At 44.0% G+C, this 15043-nt stretch overlaps 1 protein-coding gene across 1 annotated transcript in view; it reads left to right on the top strand.

The window, feature by feature from the left end:
• The window catches only part of DGKH (diacylglycerol kinase eta), a 106667-nt gene that overhangs the window by 46968 nt on the left and 44656 nt on the right, over positions 1-15043 (top strand). The window contains exons 6-12 of the mRNA XM_079983474.1: positions 3311-3417; positions 4833-4958; positions 6195-6297; positions 10140-10302; positions 13168-13276; positions 13429-13568; positions 14185-14272. Of these exons, the coding sequence (XP_079839600.1) occupies positions 3311-3417; positions 4833-4958; positions 6195-6297; positions 10140-10302; positions 13168-13276; positions 13429-13568; positions 14185-14272 (836 nt within the window). The remainder of the gene's footprint in view (positions 1-3310; positions 3418-4832; positions 4959-6194; positions 6298-10139; positions 10303-13167; positions 13277-13428; positions 13569-14184; positions 14273-15043) is intronic.

The raw sequence follows: 15043 nt of genomic DNA, 5'->3' as shown, positions 1-15043 counted from the left end.
CACTCATCACACTGAAAGGTGCTCACCAAACCTTAATCACCAGATTTTCCAGAAGGGCCTCCTATCCCCCTCCTACATGCCACAAGGGTCCTGCATTTGAGGTAGAAAAAAAAGTGGAACACTGTACGTCCCTGTTTAATAATAGATTTTAATAATAATTTTATTATTTATACCCCGCCCATCTGGCTGGTTTCCCCAGCCACTCTGGGCGGCTTACAACACATCTAAAAATATAATGAAAACATCAATCCTCAAAAACGTCCCTAAACAGGGCTGCCTTCAGATGTCTCCTAAAAGTCAGATAGTTGTTTATTTCCTTGACATCTGAAGGGAGGGTGTTCCACAGGGAGGGTGCCACTACCGAGAAGGCCCTCTTGCAATATGAATTTTTATTACCATCCAAAATGAGAGTTTATTTCCTAGTATCTTTAATCTACTTCTGGGGGTGGGGGGTGTTTAAACCCTGCTGTGCTTATTTGTATTCTTAGAAACAAAATAACAGGTTTTGTGTAATCCTACAAGACAGCTATTACGCTGTCTGACAAGTTAAACTGCAAGTCCCAGGACGTGGATCTTGTCAGATTAGCGCTTTTGCTTTTTTTGGAATCAACCAAGGCATTTGGAGAGAGCAGCTGTTCTTGCAGAACTACCAACGCAAAGTTTCTGGGATGGTGAGAAGCTTGCAGGCAATATTCTTTAATTATAATAAACAGTAGCTATACTGCTGCAAGGGTTTACATCCATTATCTCTTCAGATCCCATAAGCCATGGTTTCCTTAGGTGGTGTAATGGTTCTAGGGGTTGCTCGTGCGTAAGCAGGTGCCTATCTCCCCGGCTGGGTGCAAACACCTGGCTGGGTTGCCAAAGTGAACCTTTTCTGTCCGGATAGCCACTCACCCGTGGCTGACTCAATCGCTGGCAGAATCCGTCAGTGGGCGTTTCTTAAACTTCTTCCAGCAAAGAAGCTCTTTGATGCCTAGTCTCCTCCTACTCTCTCTGCGCGAAAGCCTTCTGCGCAAGGAGGGCGTAGGCAACGGAGGACCCCTACTCTCCCCGCTGGTCCCAGGCAAGGAGTCATGGGACTGCCTCGCCGCTTCCCCCATCTGCCCCCCTTCTCCCCTGGTGCTACGCTGATTCTCTTCCCCAGAAGATGGGCTGCTCCTCCCGATCCCTGAACGCTCTCTGGAATCCCTCTGGCTTTCGCTCTCTCCCTCCAGTACTGATGGCAGTTCCCTGACAGGTGGCTTTCACAAACCATGGCCCATAAGCCTCAGCTTTCCTTCTGTGAAGTGGGAACCACCTCCTTACAAACTGGAATAAAGGTTGGGATACATTTTAAGTTCTGACTGTGAGATTTTGACCAGCTTCGGCCCATCTGAAGCTGATACAGGCTCGTTTTATCTTGAGCCCAAGCAGAGCGTTGTCACATAGCAGAAGGATAAGCAGTATGTGCTACATTCTTAATTTTTATTTACACTCTATGCTGAGAGAATACAAACATGCATCTTGCCTCTGTGAGAGCAGAGAAGCAACTTCCTCTCGGAAACAAAGAACACCGAGAGAACAGTGGAAAAACAGGAAACCAGTGAATGTCACATCCAGTCTCCCATTCCCATGGGAATCCAACAGTAACTCTGACTGTGGAATGCAAAACAATGTCTTGTGACTGCAGTTGCTGCTCAGTGAGGGAAATAGAAACCAACACTGACAACATTAATTAGATGGGCAGCCTGATCCTGTTCAGGAGATTCCTTGCTTCCCATGCAAAATAGGAACTCCCTGTCCTTCTAACTGTCGGTCTCTTCTAGCAACACCCTTTTGCCAGTGCCTGTGCATTGCACTTTTTGAATTCTGGTGTTGGAGGAGACTCTTGAGAGTCCCATGGACTGCAAGAAGATCAAACCTATCCATTCTGAAGGAAATCAGCCCTGAGGGCTCAATGAAGGACAGATCCTGAAGTTGAGGCTCCAATACTTTGGCCACCTCATGAGAAGAGAAGACTCCCTGGAAAAGACCCTGATGTTGGGAAAGATGGAGGGCACAAGGAGAAGGGGATGACAGAGGACGAGATGGTTGGACAGTGCTCTCGAAGCTACCAGTATGAGTTTGACCAAACTGCGGGAGGCAGTGGAAGACAGGAGTGCCTGGCGTGCTCTGGTCCAGGGGGTCACGAAGAGTTGGACCCGACTAAACGACTAAACAACAACATGCATTGCAGTACTGTGGCAGGAGAAAAGCCAGGCTTTTCCATATCCTAAGGGGATCCATGGACAGCCTCGTGCCTCTCCACATTAGCCCTTGTGGTGTGAAGCAGGTAATTCCCACAGTGGACTCCTGCAAGCAAGCAAGGCGCTACTTTCTCTTGGATGCTTACTGTTATGTCTAACCACCCATGGGGATGCGGGTGGTGCTGTGGTCTAAACCACTGAGCCTCTTGAGCTTGCCGATCAGAAGGTTGGTGGTTCGAATCCCCACGATACGGTGAGCTCCCGTTGCTCTGTCCCAGCTCCTGGCAACCTAGCAGTTCGAAAGCACACCAGTGCAAGTAGATAAATAGGTGCCACTGCGGCGGGAAGGTAAACGGCGTTTCCATGTGCTCTGGCTTCCGTCACGATGTTCTTTTGCACCAGAAGCGGTTTAGTCATGCTGGCCACATGACCTGGTGTCTGTGGACAAACGCCGGCTCCCTCAGGCTGAAAAGCGAGATGAGCACCACAACCCCATAGTTGCCTTTGACTGGACTTCACCATCCAGGGGTCCTTTACCTTTACCTTACCTTTAACCACCTATCTACGAAGATACCACAGACGTCTGCTGGTAGTGGACTTGGACTGCCTTGACTGCTATGTGTATAAACTGATATGAGGCAGGCAGCTTTGCTGTGTCGTTTTATACACCAGCAGAACACTCTTTTGTTTTGTTTTGATAAGCCTGCCCAGCTGTACAGTTTATATTTGATAGTTTTTAAATTGTTTTGTGGATTTTAGCTCTGTTTTATGTACAGTTTTATTTGCACACTGCTCAGAGAGCCTTTTGATTAAGTGGCCTATAAATCTAACTAACTAACTAACTAATTAACAAAATTACTCTGCAGGGTGAGTCTCTCAATAGTTTGGTAGAGTTGGAAAAAGTGTGAGATGAGCACTCTTCCATTCCATCACTGCTGGAAAGGATTCGAACTAAACAGTTACCTTTTGAACAGTTTACATTTTTAACATTACCTATTTGTGTAATGAAGTGATCTGCGTTTGATTAACCTTCTGAAAGATGATGTGAATCATTCAAAGATTATGTGTGTCTTTTCATCCAGTGTGCAAGTTTAAGGCTCATAAGAGATGTGCAGTCAGAGCAATAAACAGTTGCAAATGGACTACTTTGACTTCAGTTGGAAAAGATATTATTGAGGATGAAGATGGTGTAAGTATTTCTTAGAAATGCAGGCGGCACTCTGCACATGCTTCAGTTTTATGTCGAAAAATGAAACATTTGCTAATAGCTAGGATAATGCTAATTTTAAGTGATTGTGGATCCTGTTTACATTAGGCTGCTGGATTGAAGCCTTATTACACAAAGAAACAACACCCAAAGTAATCTCACCTGTGGTCCATTAGAGGAAAGCCAGCCCCTTGCTTTGGGTACAGTGATGCCTCGCAAGACGAAATTAATCCGTTCCGTGAGGCTCTTCGTATAGCGGTTTTTTCGTCTTGCGAAGCAAGCCCATTGACAGCTTAGCGGATTAGCGCTATTAGCGGTTTAGCGGCTTTTAGCGATCAGCTGTTAAGCGGCTTATCAGCGGATCAGCGGCTTAGGAAAAGGGGGGAAAAGGGGGAAAAACCTGCATTTTCGTCTTGTGAAGCAAGCCCATAGGGAAATTCGTTTTGCGAAGCGCCTCCAAAACGGAAAACCCTTTCGTCTAGTGGGTTTTCCGTCTTGCGAGGCGTTCGTCTTGCGGGGCACCACTGTATTGTGATATAGCTGCTGCCTCTGGGGTTCTGTTGCTCTCCTCACTTCCCAACACAGTGGGCTGCTTGCCAAGGGGGATTGGGGAAGCAAGGGGTGCTGGGCCAAGGTCCCTGCACCCCAGCCCTTCCTCCAGCGACCTGCTCTGTTGGCGTGCTTGACACAAGTTAAGCTACACTGGCAGCGAAGTGTAGTTGAGGGGGGGCGGTACTGATAATGGCAGTTGGCTATGCCAGCTTCTGCCCTCCCAGCAACAGCACCCTGACCCTAGAAAGCCAGTTCTGAAACTCGGTGTGTGTGTTCCATGAAACAGGCATTTCATTAGACGACTGGAAGGGGAACCTTCTGCACCAAGGCATATACGTACTCGGATGTCTTTGGTTCAGAACCTCAGGGGTTGTATCCAGCATTAAATCTTCTTCAGAGTAAACCTATTGAAAATAATGGCTAACTTAGATCCATTAATTTCTGTGACTATTTTGAGTGCAAAATATGACCGTAATAGTTTTCAAAATGGGTTGTGTGGGTGGGGAAGCAGTAAATATGGTACAGTCAAACCTCAGTTCCTGAAAGCCTTCATTTTGGAACGTTTTGACTCCCAAACGCCGAAAATCCAGAAGTAAGTGTTCCGGTTTTTGAATGTTTTTCGGAAGCCGAACATCCAACGCGGCTTCTGCTTGAGTTCAGGAAGCTCCTGCCGCTGCTCAGAAGCCATGCCTTGGTTGTCGAACATTTTGAAAGCGAAATGGGCTTCTGGAATGGATTACATTCAGCAACCAAGTTTTGACTGTAGTGAATTTGGAAGAAAAGTGACATGCTTATTTCCCTGTTTCTGTTGCCCCCATTTTGACCTTTGAAACACTCCGCTGCAGGTAGCTATGCCTCACCAGTGGTTAGAAGGAAATCTTCCTGTCAGTGCCAAATGTGCAGTTTGTGACAAGACCTGTGGCAGCGTCCTGCGACTGCAAGATTGGAAGTGCCTTTGGTGTAAAACGATGGTGAGTTCAGATTGTACAGGTCTCTTTCCCTCAAAACAGTCTCCTAGAATGTTCTCATAATTTTTGGTTGGCGTTTGTCTGTCTCGAGAGACAATGCAGTCCGCCTCCGGAGGGTGAAGCCCTTTCCCATTAGAGTGGGAAAGGCTCATGGAAAGCCACTTACAGTACAGTGGTGCCTCGCAAGACGAAATTAATTTGTTCCCCGAGTTTTTTCGTCTTGCGATTTTTTCGTCTTGCGAAGCACGGACTTTGGAAAAGCTTCAAAAATCACCAAAGTCTTCAAAAACCTCAGAAAAGGCTACCACACCGCGTGCTATGAGTTGCTCCTCGAAGTGAATGCACGGTTTTAAGAAAAAGGAAACAAACTTGCAAGACAAAGGAAACAAACTTGCAAGACGTTTCCGTCTTGCGAAGCAAGCCCATAGGGAAATCCGTCTTGCGAAGCAACTCAAAAAACAAAAAACTCTTTCGTTTTGCGAGTTTTTCGTCTTTCAAGGCATTCGTCTTGCGAGGTACCACTGTATATGTAGACAGTCCTGAGCCAGATGGACCCAATGGTCTGAATAGAAGGAGGAAGAGGAAGAGGAAGAGGAAGAAGAAGAAGAAGAAGAAGAAGAAGAAGAAGAAGAAGAAGAAGAATTTATTGTTTATATGTTGCCCATCTGAATGGGTTACCCCAGCCACTCTGGGCAGCTTCCAACAAATCAAACCATCAAACCCAGTAAAACATCAAAACTTCCTTATTTCACCTGTATTATTTGATATTTTACAACTTGCCCTTTTCTGCCAGGTATTTCTTGCTTTTAAAATGCATGCGTTATTTGTAGTCTCGCCTCCAGGCCGACATGTAAGTGACAGTGCTCTTCTCAAGGGCTCCCTAATTAGACCTCTGAAATGTTCCCAGAGGGTCCTCTGTGCAGGGACAGAACCCATCTGTGATGCTGCACGGACGGCCGCTCCAGACCAGCAGTGACTAGTTAGCAATCTGTTTTTGCACTGAGTATTCATGACGCTCCGACTGGACTGCTATATATACATGGAAGGCTTAATGGGCCAGAAATTATCCAGGCCTGGTGTGGCTTTGTCACTTGGGAATAGAGCACACCTTTATTTTTATATCTTTCCTTGAAAAATGAGTGTTTCTATTACAATACTCAGGTGTATGCTTGCTGCCATAACATTAAGGCTGTATGTACTATACTGACGGACCATTGCTTGTTCGTTTCCCTCCTCCAGGTGCACACGGCATGCAGAGATTTGTTTCCTCGCAAGTGTCCACTTGGCCAGTGCAAAGTATCTATTATTCCACCTACAGCACTGAACAGCATAGACTCTGATGGTATGCCGGTCCTTTAATATATTTCTTCGTGACACGCTTTGCAAATAAGATTGAGTGTAAAGACTTCGCACAAGGCAGTTGTGCTGACTGGGACTGGAGAGAAGATGCTGCTGCCTATTGCAATTTTATAAAGTCTACGAATAGGACCAGAGACTCTTCTCCTTGTGTTAGCACAGCACAAGTACAGAATATTAAAATGGTGCTGGGGTTCTCCGTCAACAGACATGCATACAGCTTTGCTTTCTCACCCAGCCACCATGGAATTCCCTGGCAAAACTGGGCAGTTCTTGAGATCTCTTTCCAATTATGCGCTCAGGTCCATTATTATTATTATTATTATTATTATTATTATTATTATTATTATTATTTATTTGTACCCCACCCATCTGGCTGGGTTTCCCCAGCCACTCTGGGCGACTTCCAACAAAGATTTAAAAATACATTAAAATGTCACACATTAAAAAACTTCCCTAAACAGGGCTGCCTTCAGATGTCTTCTAAATGTCAGGTAGTTGTTTATCTCTTTGACATCTGATGGGAGGGCGTTCCACAGGGTGGGCGCCACTACCGAGAAGGCCCTCTGCCTGGTTCCCTGTAACCTCACTTCTCGCAGTGAAGGAACCGCCAGAAGGCCCTCGGCGCTGGACCTCAGTGTCTGGGCAGAACGATGGGGGTGGAGACTCTCCTTCAGGTATACTGGGCAGAGGCTGTTTAGGGCTTTAAAGGTCAGTACCAGCGCCTTGAATTGTGCTTGGAAACGTACTAGGAACCAATGTAGGTCTTTCAGGACCGGTGTTTATGGTCTCGGCAGCCGCTCCCAGTCACCAGTCTAGCTGCCGCATTCTGGTCCATAGACAGAAAGGGAAAAGAAGAGGAAAAGGACAGTGAGTTGGATCCAGTGATCCAACTGGCATGTTTCTACTCACAGAAAGGGCATTCATTTATTCAGTCCCTGGGCTGCCTCACGAGGTGTGCATTTGTAATACTTATTGACACGAAGGGTAATCATGGCTCGTGTTCTTTTATTTAGGAGGAGTTTTAAGCTGAGAAAAACTGGCGGACTTTCAGTTCAAGCAACAAATCTAAATATTTGCTAAAATTTTCAAGCCTCCCATTCATAGAGCGGGGAGGTGATTTTTCACGGAGTCTGCCTGTTTCATTTTCATTCCCTCAGTCTGTTCTGGAGGACTGGAGGTTGAATAATAATAATAATAAATTTTATTTACCGTATTTTTTGCTCTATAAGACTCACTTTTTCCCTCCTAAAAAGTAAGGGGAAATGTGTGTGCGTCTTATGGAGTGAATTCAGGCTGCACAGCTATCCCAGAAGCTAGAACAGCAAGAGGGATTGCTGCTTTCACTGCACAGCGATCCCTCTTGCTGTTCTGGCTTCTGAGATTCAGAATATTTTTTTTCTTGTTTTCCTCCTCCAAAAACTAGGTGTGTCTTGTGGTCTGGTGCGTCTTATAGAGTGAAAAATACGGTATATCCCGCCCTCCCCAGCCGAAGCCGGGCTCAGGGCAGCTAACAACAATAAAATAGTGCAACATTCAAAAAACATTTCGTTATAAAAATTAATTAAAATCAAATTGATGGCAACCATTAAGCTTAAGTTCTGTGAAGGTTGCCAAAGGAGGCAGTCAGAATAAGGGTATGAGAAGATGACACAGGGGGAAAGAGGAATCTGTGAAAATCATTTCTCTTCCTCTCTATTTAGTGGGCACAATTGGAAGAGCCTACTCTGGGTCCAAGCCATGCTTTCTTAACCACTTACAAACTCAACGCTACAGTACAATAAAAGCAACACAACCCTGCCCACAGACATGTAGTCTAAGTGACCTCCAAGTTTACTTGGGAATAAACGCAATAGCGTTTAATTCAGAGTAGACTGTGCTTTTAGTGGATTAGCTGAATCTTGAAGAATAAATGGTGGGTGGCTATCATTGGACTTTGTGTAGTACATTGCAAATATATGCATCACCTATTACGTTTTGAAGGCTTCACAATGCAGATGTTTCCAGCAGATGTTCACTTTCTGTTTGTAATTACAATTTGAAATTGATAGCTAAATTAGCAGAAATATCACCATTATTATATTGTAAGAAAATGACTCCCATTGTTAGGGCTGCCGGCCTATTGGCATATTTCAGAACATGCACGAATACCAAGCGGAATTATATATAATTCCTTACCCTTTAAGTGTCATAATTTGTGGGGGGGATAATAGGATTCATGAGCACTTGGGATCTCATAGGTCCATTATACACTTGGATTTAGTCATTCTTTCTTTAAATGGATTTGGAATTTAGTCATGAACAGCTGAGCGTATTGTATGTCCATTGGGACCTGAATGCGATTTTCATGGCAATAATGTCCATTAGCATGATTTAACAAGAGAATTTTGCTCAGGTTGCTGGAGCTATTTAGATAATCACAATCTTTGGGAACTTTAATGAAGGTTAACAAAGGCTGTTTTCCCCATCTCTGGCTGCTTTTTGGTGCCAAAAACGGCTATTTAGTAGTTGCCAGAGGCTGGCATGGCTATACTTGTTTCCCAACATCCTTTGCTTTTTACTGGAAAGAAACCAGAAATAAAAATCTCCCTCTGCCCCCCCCTCCCATTGGTGAGTTTTCATCATGACCCAGATGACTTCTGAATTTAAAAACAACAAAAGGAGTTCTTTTAAAACAACAACAACGCCTTTCTAGTCTTAATCTGATGTGCACCAGATACAATCTTGCTTAAAATGTATATAGGAAGTGCAGTGTAAGCGATGGAAGTCAATCAATGAAGTTTTATTAGTATTTTCATATTGAGATACTTGTAGAATAAACTTGGGATAAATTCTTCCCCTTTTCTTCTTTTTTTCTCTTTATTTTTCTTTCTTTTCTTCTTTTTTCTCTTTTGTTCCTTTTTCATGTATATGTGCTTATTTGAAATATGTATGTATGTATTTGCAATATTTTGCTTATATTTTGTAACAATTATGTTAAATAAACAATTTTTTTTTAAAAAAAATGATGTGCACCATCACCCAGCTCAACAAAAGAGGTCCAAAATCAGTTGTCTAGAGCAGTGTTTTTCAACCACTGTTCCGCGGCACACTAGTGTGCCGCGAGATGTTGCCTGGTGTGCCGTGGGAAAAATTGAAAAATTTGAAAGATTGAAAAATAAAGTATTTTATAATTTTTCATATTTCTGTTTACTTACTATTTCATAATAAAGTAATTATAAAATACTTTCTTTGTGTTTATTTGATTCCTATTCAAGAGAATTACTTTATATATAGTCAATATAGGCACAGAGTTAATTTTTTTAACATTTTCTAATGGTGGTGTGCCTCGTGATTTTTTTCATGAAACAAGTGTGCCTTTGCGCAAAAAAGGTTGAAAAACACTGGTCTAGAGGCATCACTGGCACCGTGAGAGTGCAAGGAGTGGCTTTTCTGACTTCTCTATGCTTCTGCCACTGTCTGAACCCACAGCAAATCTGCAAGCTCTTCTTCGATACAAGAGCTAACCGAACAAAAGGTTGCCGCTCTTGCCTCTCAGATGCTTTGCGGTAGAGTAATTTACTTCTGTCTCACTTGGGGCTTTCACTTGTGCACTTACCCTGAACACTTTAATCAGCTAATTCCCAACCCTCCTATTGTCTTTAATTAGTATGGGGACAATTAGACCTTTTCAAAGTCGGAGCTAAGTGAGAATTGGCTTTTTAGAGTGGATATTTGTTTGTTTCTTTTGTCCGCTAAAGCAGTAACTGGTGATCCTGTTGGAAGAATAGGAGCCACTTGGTTCCTTCAACCATATTTACATCATTTTATCCTTTCCTTTGTTTACAGGATTCTGGAAAGCCACCTGCCCACCATCTTGTGCCAGTCCTCTGTTGGTTTTTGTCAATTCAAAGAGCGGAGACAATCAGGGTGTAAAATTTCTCCGACGATTCAAGCAGTCGCTGAATCCAGCTCAGGTGTTTGATCTAATGAATGGAGGGCCTCATTTAGGGTAAGGAGTTTTGCTTTCTACCCGCTGTTATTCCTGGAAAGGGTCATTGCAAAATTGGTACGTTTAAATCGAACTTTATTCTGCTAGAGTTCACCATATCAGATTGTTGTATTATTGGGGAACTACAAAGCATGTAGTAGTTTCTTCTTCTGAGAAACATGCAGGTTGCCTAGAGAAGTTACCAGACAAGAACTTTCTCAAAGGAATGGACCCTCCTTCCTTGGAAATTTTTAAGCAGAGCTTGGATGGCCACCTGTCATGGATGTTTGAGGCGTTAGCTCCCTGTTACAAGTTTGGCTTTGGTTTGCTAAATTACCGTATTTTTCGCTCTATAGGACGCACTTTTTCCCTTCCAAAAATGAAGGGGAAATGTGTGTGCATCCTATGGAGCGAATGCAGGCTCCTTGGCTTCAGCGAAAACAACGCAAAGCCTCCGATGCGCAGAGGGAGCGCTCCCTCCGTGCTCCGGAGGCTTTGCGTTGCTTTCGCTGAAGCCTGGAGAGCGAGAGGGGTTGGTGCGCACCGATCCCTCTTGCTCTCCAGGCTTCGCTGCGCTGGAGAGGCACTGCACAGTTTTCCCTCTCTGCACAGTACCCCTTCAGCGAAGCGGGAGGAGAAATGGAAGGGGCTCCGTTTCTCCTGCCGCTTCGCTGAAGGGGCGCTGAGCAGAGAGGGGGAGAATGTTTTTTCCCCTGTTCTCCCCCTCCTATGGTCGGGTGCGTCCTATAGAGCGAAAAATACAGTACTTTTGTGGAACTGTCCGGGCCATTTAAGTAGATAGCCACTGGCCCCTGCAAATTTTAAGCAGGGGTGGGTGGGAATACAACCGGTTTCACTTGCAAAGAAAAGAAGCAGAGAGGCTCTGTGCATATTTCATACCAGTTCATTGTATTTCCATCCTATGTCCATTTACCGCTTCCTCAGTCCCTTCTGCCTCTTGCTGATGACCTCATGCTATCTAATCACATGTGCGCCATACTTGTTATGGGTTATTTATTATTCTAAAATGTCTATTGAGCTGCTATTTAACTGGCAAACTAATATTCTGTGTTCTTGTGCAGAGAATTATTATTATTATTTATTGAATTTATATACCACCCTATACCTGGGGGTCTCAGGGCAGTTCACAGAATGGAGTGGCCCCTCCAATAATTCACCAGTGCCTTTAAGGGCTTCCTAGAGTTTAATCACCCCTGAAGGGGGCTGGTTCTTTTGGCTTGTGGGCAATTCTGCAGAGAACAGAGTGCCCCCTCCAAGGATACAGAATGTGACCAGTTAGCTAGCTAAATAGCACTTCAACAGATGCTGTTTTCTGGAAGATAGCTGGTATCAGCAAATCTGTGGGTGGTAAAGGTAAAGGGACCCCTGACCATTAGGTCCAGTTGTGGACGACTCTGGGGTTGCGGCACTCATCTCACTTTATTGGCCGAGTGCATACAGCTTCCGGGTCATGTGGCCAGCATGACTAAGCCACTTCTGGCAAACCAGAGCAGCGCACGGAAACGGCGTTTACCTTCCCGCCAGAGTGGTACCTATTGATCTACTTGCACTTTGACGTGCTTTCGAACTGCTAGGTTGGCAGGAGCTGGGACCGAGCAACGGGAGCTCACCCCGTCGCGGGGATTCGAACCGCCGACCTTCTGATCGGCAAGCCCTAGGCTCTGGGGTTTAACCCACAGTGCCACCCGCATCCCTTTCTATGCGTGGTACCCGTCCTTAATCCTACTCTGAATAGACCCAGTGACAATAATGGGCATGACTAACTTGGGGTCGTTAAGAAAATGAAAGAACCAAGGGAGTCCAAATCTCCTTGTTTGCATGGAGGTTGCATTCTGGGTCGTTGTTCGTGTCAGCAGTTGTGCATAAACCTGTTCCAGCCTCACCCTGTTCCGTCCCTTCCGTGGCCAAAAAAGGGGGCATGTTAGTGGGTAAAACAGTCGCTGCCTGCACTGATGCTCCAGTAATAGAGCAGAATAGCACGTTTACCCACGTTTACCCTATATACCTGAAGGAGTGTCTCCACCCCCATCATCCAGCCCGGACAATGAGGTCCAGCTCCAAGGGCCTTCTGGTGGCTCCCTCACTGTGAGAAGTGAGGTTACAGGGAACCAGGCAGAGGGCCTTCTCGGTAGTGGCACCTGCCCTGTGGAATGCCCTCCCAGCAGATGTTAAGGCAATAAGCAACTATTTTACTTTTAAAAGACAACTTCCCTGTTTAGGCAAGTTTTTAATGTTTGATGCTGTATTGTTATTCAGTTGGAAGCCGCCCAGAGTGCCTGGGGAAACCCAGCCAGATAGGCAGGGTATAAATAAATTATTATTATTATTATTATTATTATTATTATTATTATTATTATTATTATTAAATTCCATGCTTTCTTCACATGAAGAAGGATTGCCGCAGGAGGAATCCTATTTTGGGGGGTTTGGTCTTGGAGCAGACCTCACTTTCATTGCCGCCACCATATTTGGTTAGTACTTGTAGACCAAAAGCTGCTGGTTTGGATCTGTTATTTAGCAATCTCTGCTAAATGCCAGAACTTTGAAAAAGGGGAAGCAATCAGTTTTTGCCACCTGAATTATTTTTTTAAAGCAACAAGTTATTTCCCATAAAATTTCCAGAAGGATAGACACGATTGCAGGAAAATCAATTGAAGACAAACAGATTTGTAATGGCAGTTTCTCTGGGCTTGATTCCACAAAAACTTGTGTTAATAACAAATACTTAGTCTTTATCGCTCTTGCTTGTTCCCCGCTTCTGAAAATCTGCATAATTTACTATCAACAGCTAACACTGTCATTGTTGTGAATGTTTTTATTGTATCTCCTTGTGGATTTGAACACAGACAATGCATTCTCTTTCAGTCTACGATTATTTCAGAAGTTTGACAATTTCCGAATCCTAGTGTGTGGAGGAGATGGAAGCGTTGGCTGGGTATTGTCTGAAATTGATAAACTCAACTTACACAAACAGGCGAGTATCAGTTTCTTCTTATTGAGGAGGAAAGAAAGAGTGAGGTGGGTTTTTAAGAAACTAGAAAATAAAAGAAAAGTGAACAGAAACAAAACCCCACAAATATTAACCTGTAAGTTGACTTTAAACATAATATTTCTTATTTCGTTTAGTGTCATTTGGGAGTGCTACCCCTGGGTACAGGAAATGACCTTGCCCGTGTCCTTGGCTGGGGAGGGTCTTGTGATGACGACACACAACTTCCTCAAATTTTGGAGAAGTTGGAACGAGCTAGTACCAAAATGTTAGACAGGTAAGTAAGCATCTCTTTCCTCTCCCCCACCCCAATTAATTTTATTCATAAGCAGTGCCGGATTTACATATAAACTAAACAAGCTATAGCTTAGGGCCCCACTCTCTTGGGGGCCCCCCAAAAAAATTAAAGAGAAAAAACCCTGGATGTACATTTCCAAAATATAAGATAAAAAACAAATAAAATAAAACCTACATACAGCAACAGTGTTTTGTGTTGTGTAGGCTCCTATGATGTAAGTCATGGGCTCCGCCTGCTAGCCTGCTCCCTCAAATATCACTGGTTTGCTCATTTCTATATATAGGGTGCCTACATTCTGCATGGTCAAATGGCTTTAGATAACTATTAGGTCCATAAATTACCATATATCATATATTCAACACAAAAAACAGTGACAATTTGCTGTTGACAAAGGACAGCTGGACATATAAAGGGCCCCATTACCTTCAGCAGCTTAGGGCCTTGTCAAACCTAAATCCGGCCCTGTTCATAAGGGTTGAATTACCTTTGAGTGACTATTTCTTCTTCTTCTAATGCGAATACGAATTGATTTTGCTGTGCAAATTTGGTCCTTTGAATGTTGTTTGATCACCTGGATATATGGCACTTTTTTCAGGTGGAGCATAATGTCTTACGAACTGAAACTGCCGTCAAAGCAGTCTATTCTTCCTATTACGCCAGAAGAGGAGTCTGAGGAATGTCAGGTGAATATAGGTTTTGGGATGTGATTAAATTGTAGAGCTGGAAAAAATGAAATATAATTAACAACCCTAGGCATGTCTACTCAGAAGTAAAATCCCATTGCTTTCACCAAGGCTTAATTTCAGATAAGTCTGCAATGGATTGCATAAAAAAAACTAGGATGGTGGTAAAAACACTTCAGCTGAAGCTTGAGATCAGGCTCGTATGTTGCAGCTTATTTCAATAGAGTTTTGTTTAAAAATTACATTGGTGTAACATGGCGAGTCCCCGCGCGCTGCGCTAAACCGGTGCAGCGCGGTGCAGGGACTCACTTTGGCAGTGCCGGGAATCGCGTCTGCACATGCTCAGTTCCTGAAAACCACATCTGTGCAGATGCAGATATCGAAAATCGAGTTTGCACAGACACAGATGCCAGAAATCACAGCCATGCGTGCTAATGTGCACGCGTGTGATTTGGCCCATGGAGGGATCTCCGCTGGAGTGAAGCGGCCCAGGCGAGGTAAACCTTGCCACCCCTGGTCTAACCACTACCTATACAATGCCGGCTTTACATTTATTGCAAAAACAAAGGCTGCTTATTTGAAGTGTCTGTCACTTCATTTTGAGAAAGTCCACAATACAACCAAGTATTAGAATCGGACTGTAATCTGAAGACTTCCCATAATCCTCAGTTGCTCAGTAGTTTGACTGATTAAATCATTTCAAACAAACAAACAATTGTATACATACAGGCAGGTATTAAGTGTTCAGAATTAAACTCTCTCTCTCTCTCT

This window comes from Podarcis cretensis, assembly GCF_951804945.1.
Source record: "Podarcis cretensis genome assembly, chromosome: 7".
Lineage (NCBI taxonomy): Eukaryota > Metazoa > Chordata > Lepidosauria > Squamata > Lacertidae > Podarcis > Podarcis cretensis.
This window is presented reverse-complemented; position numbering and strand designations above follow the sequence as displayed.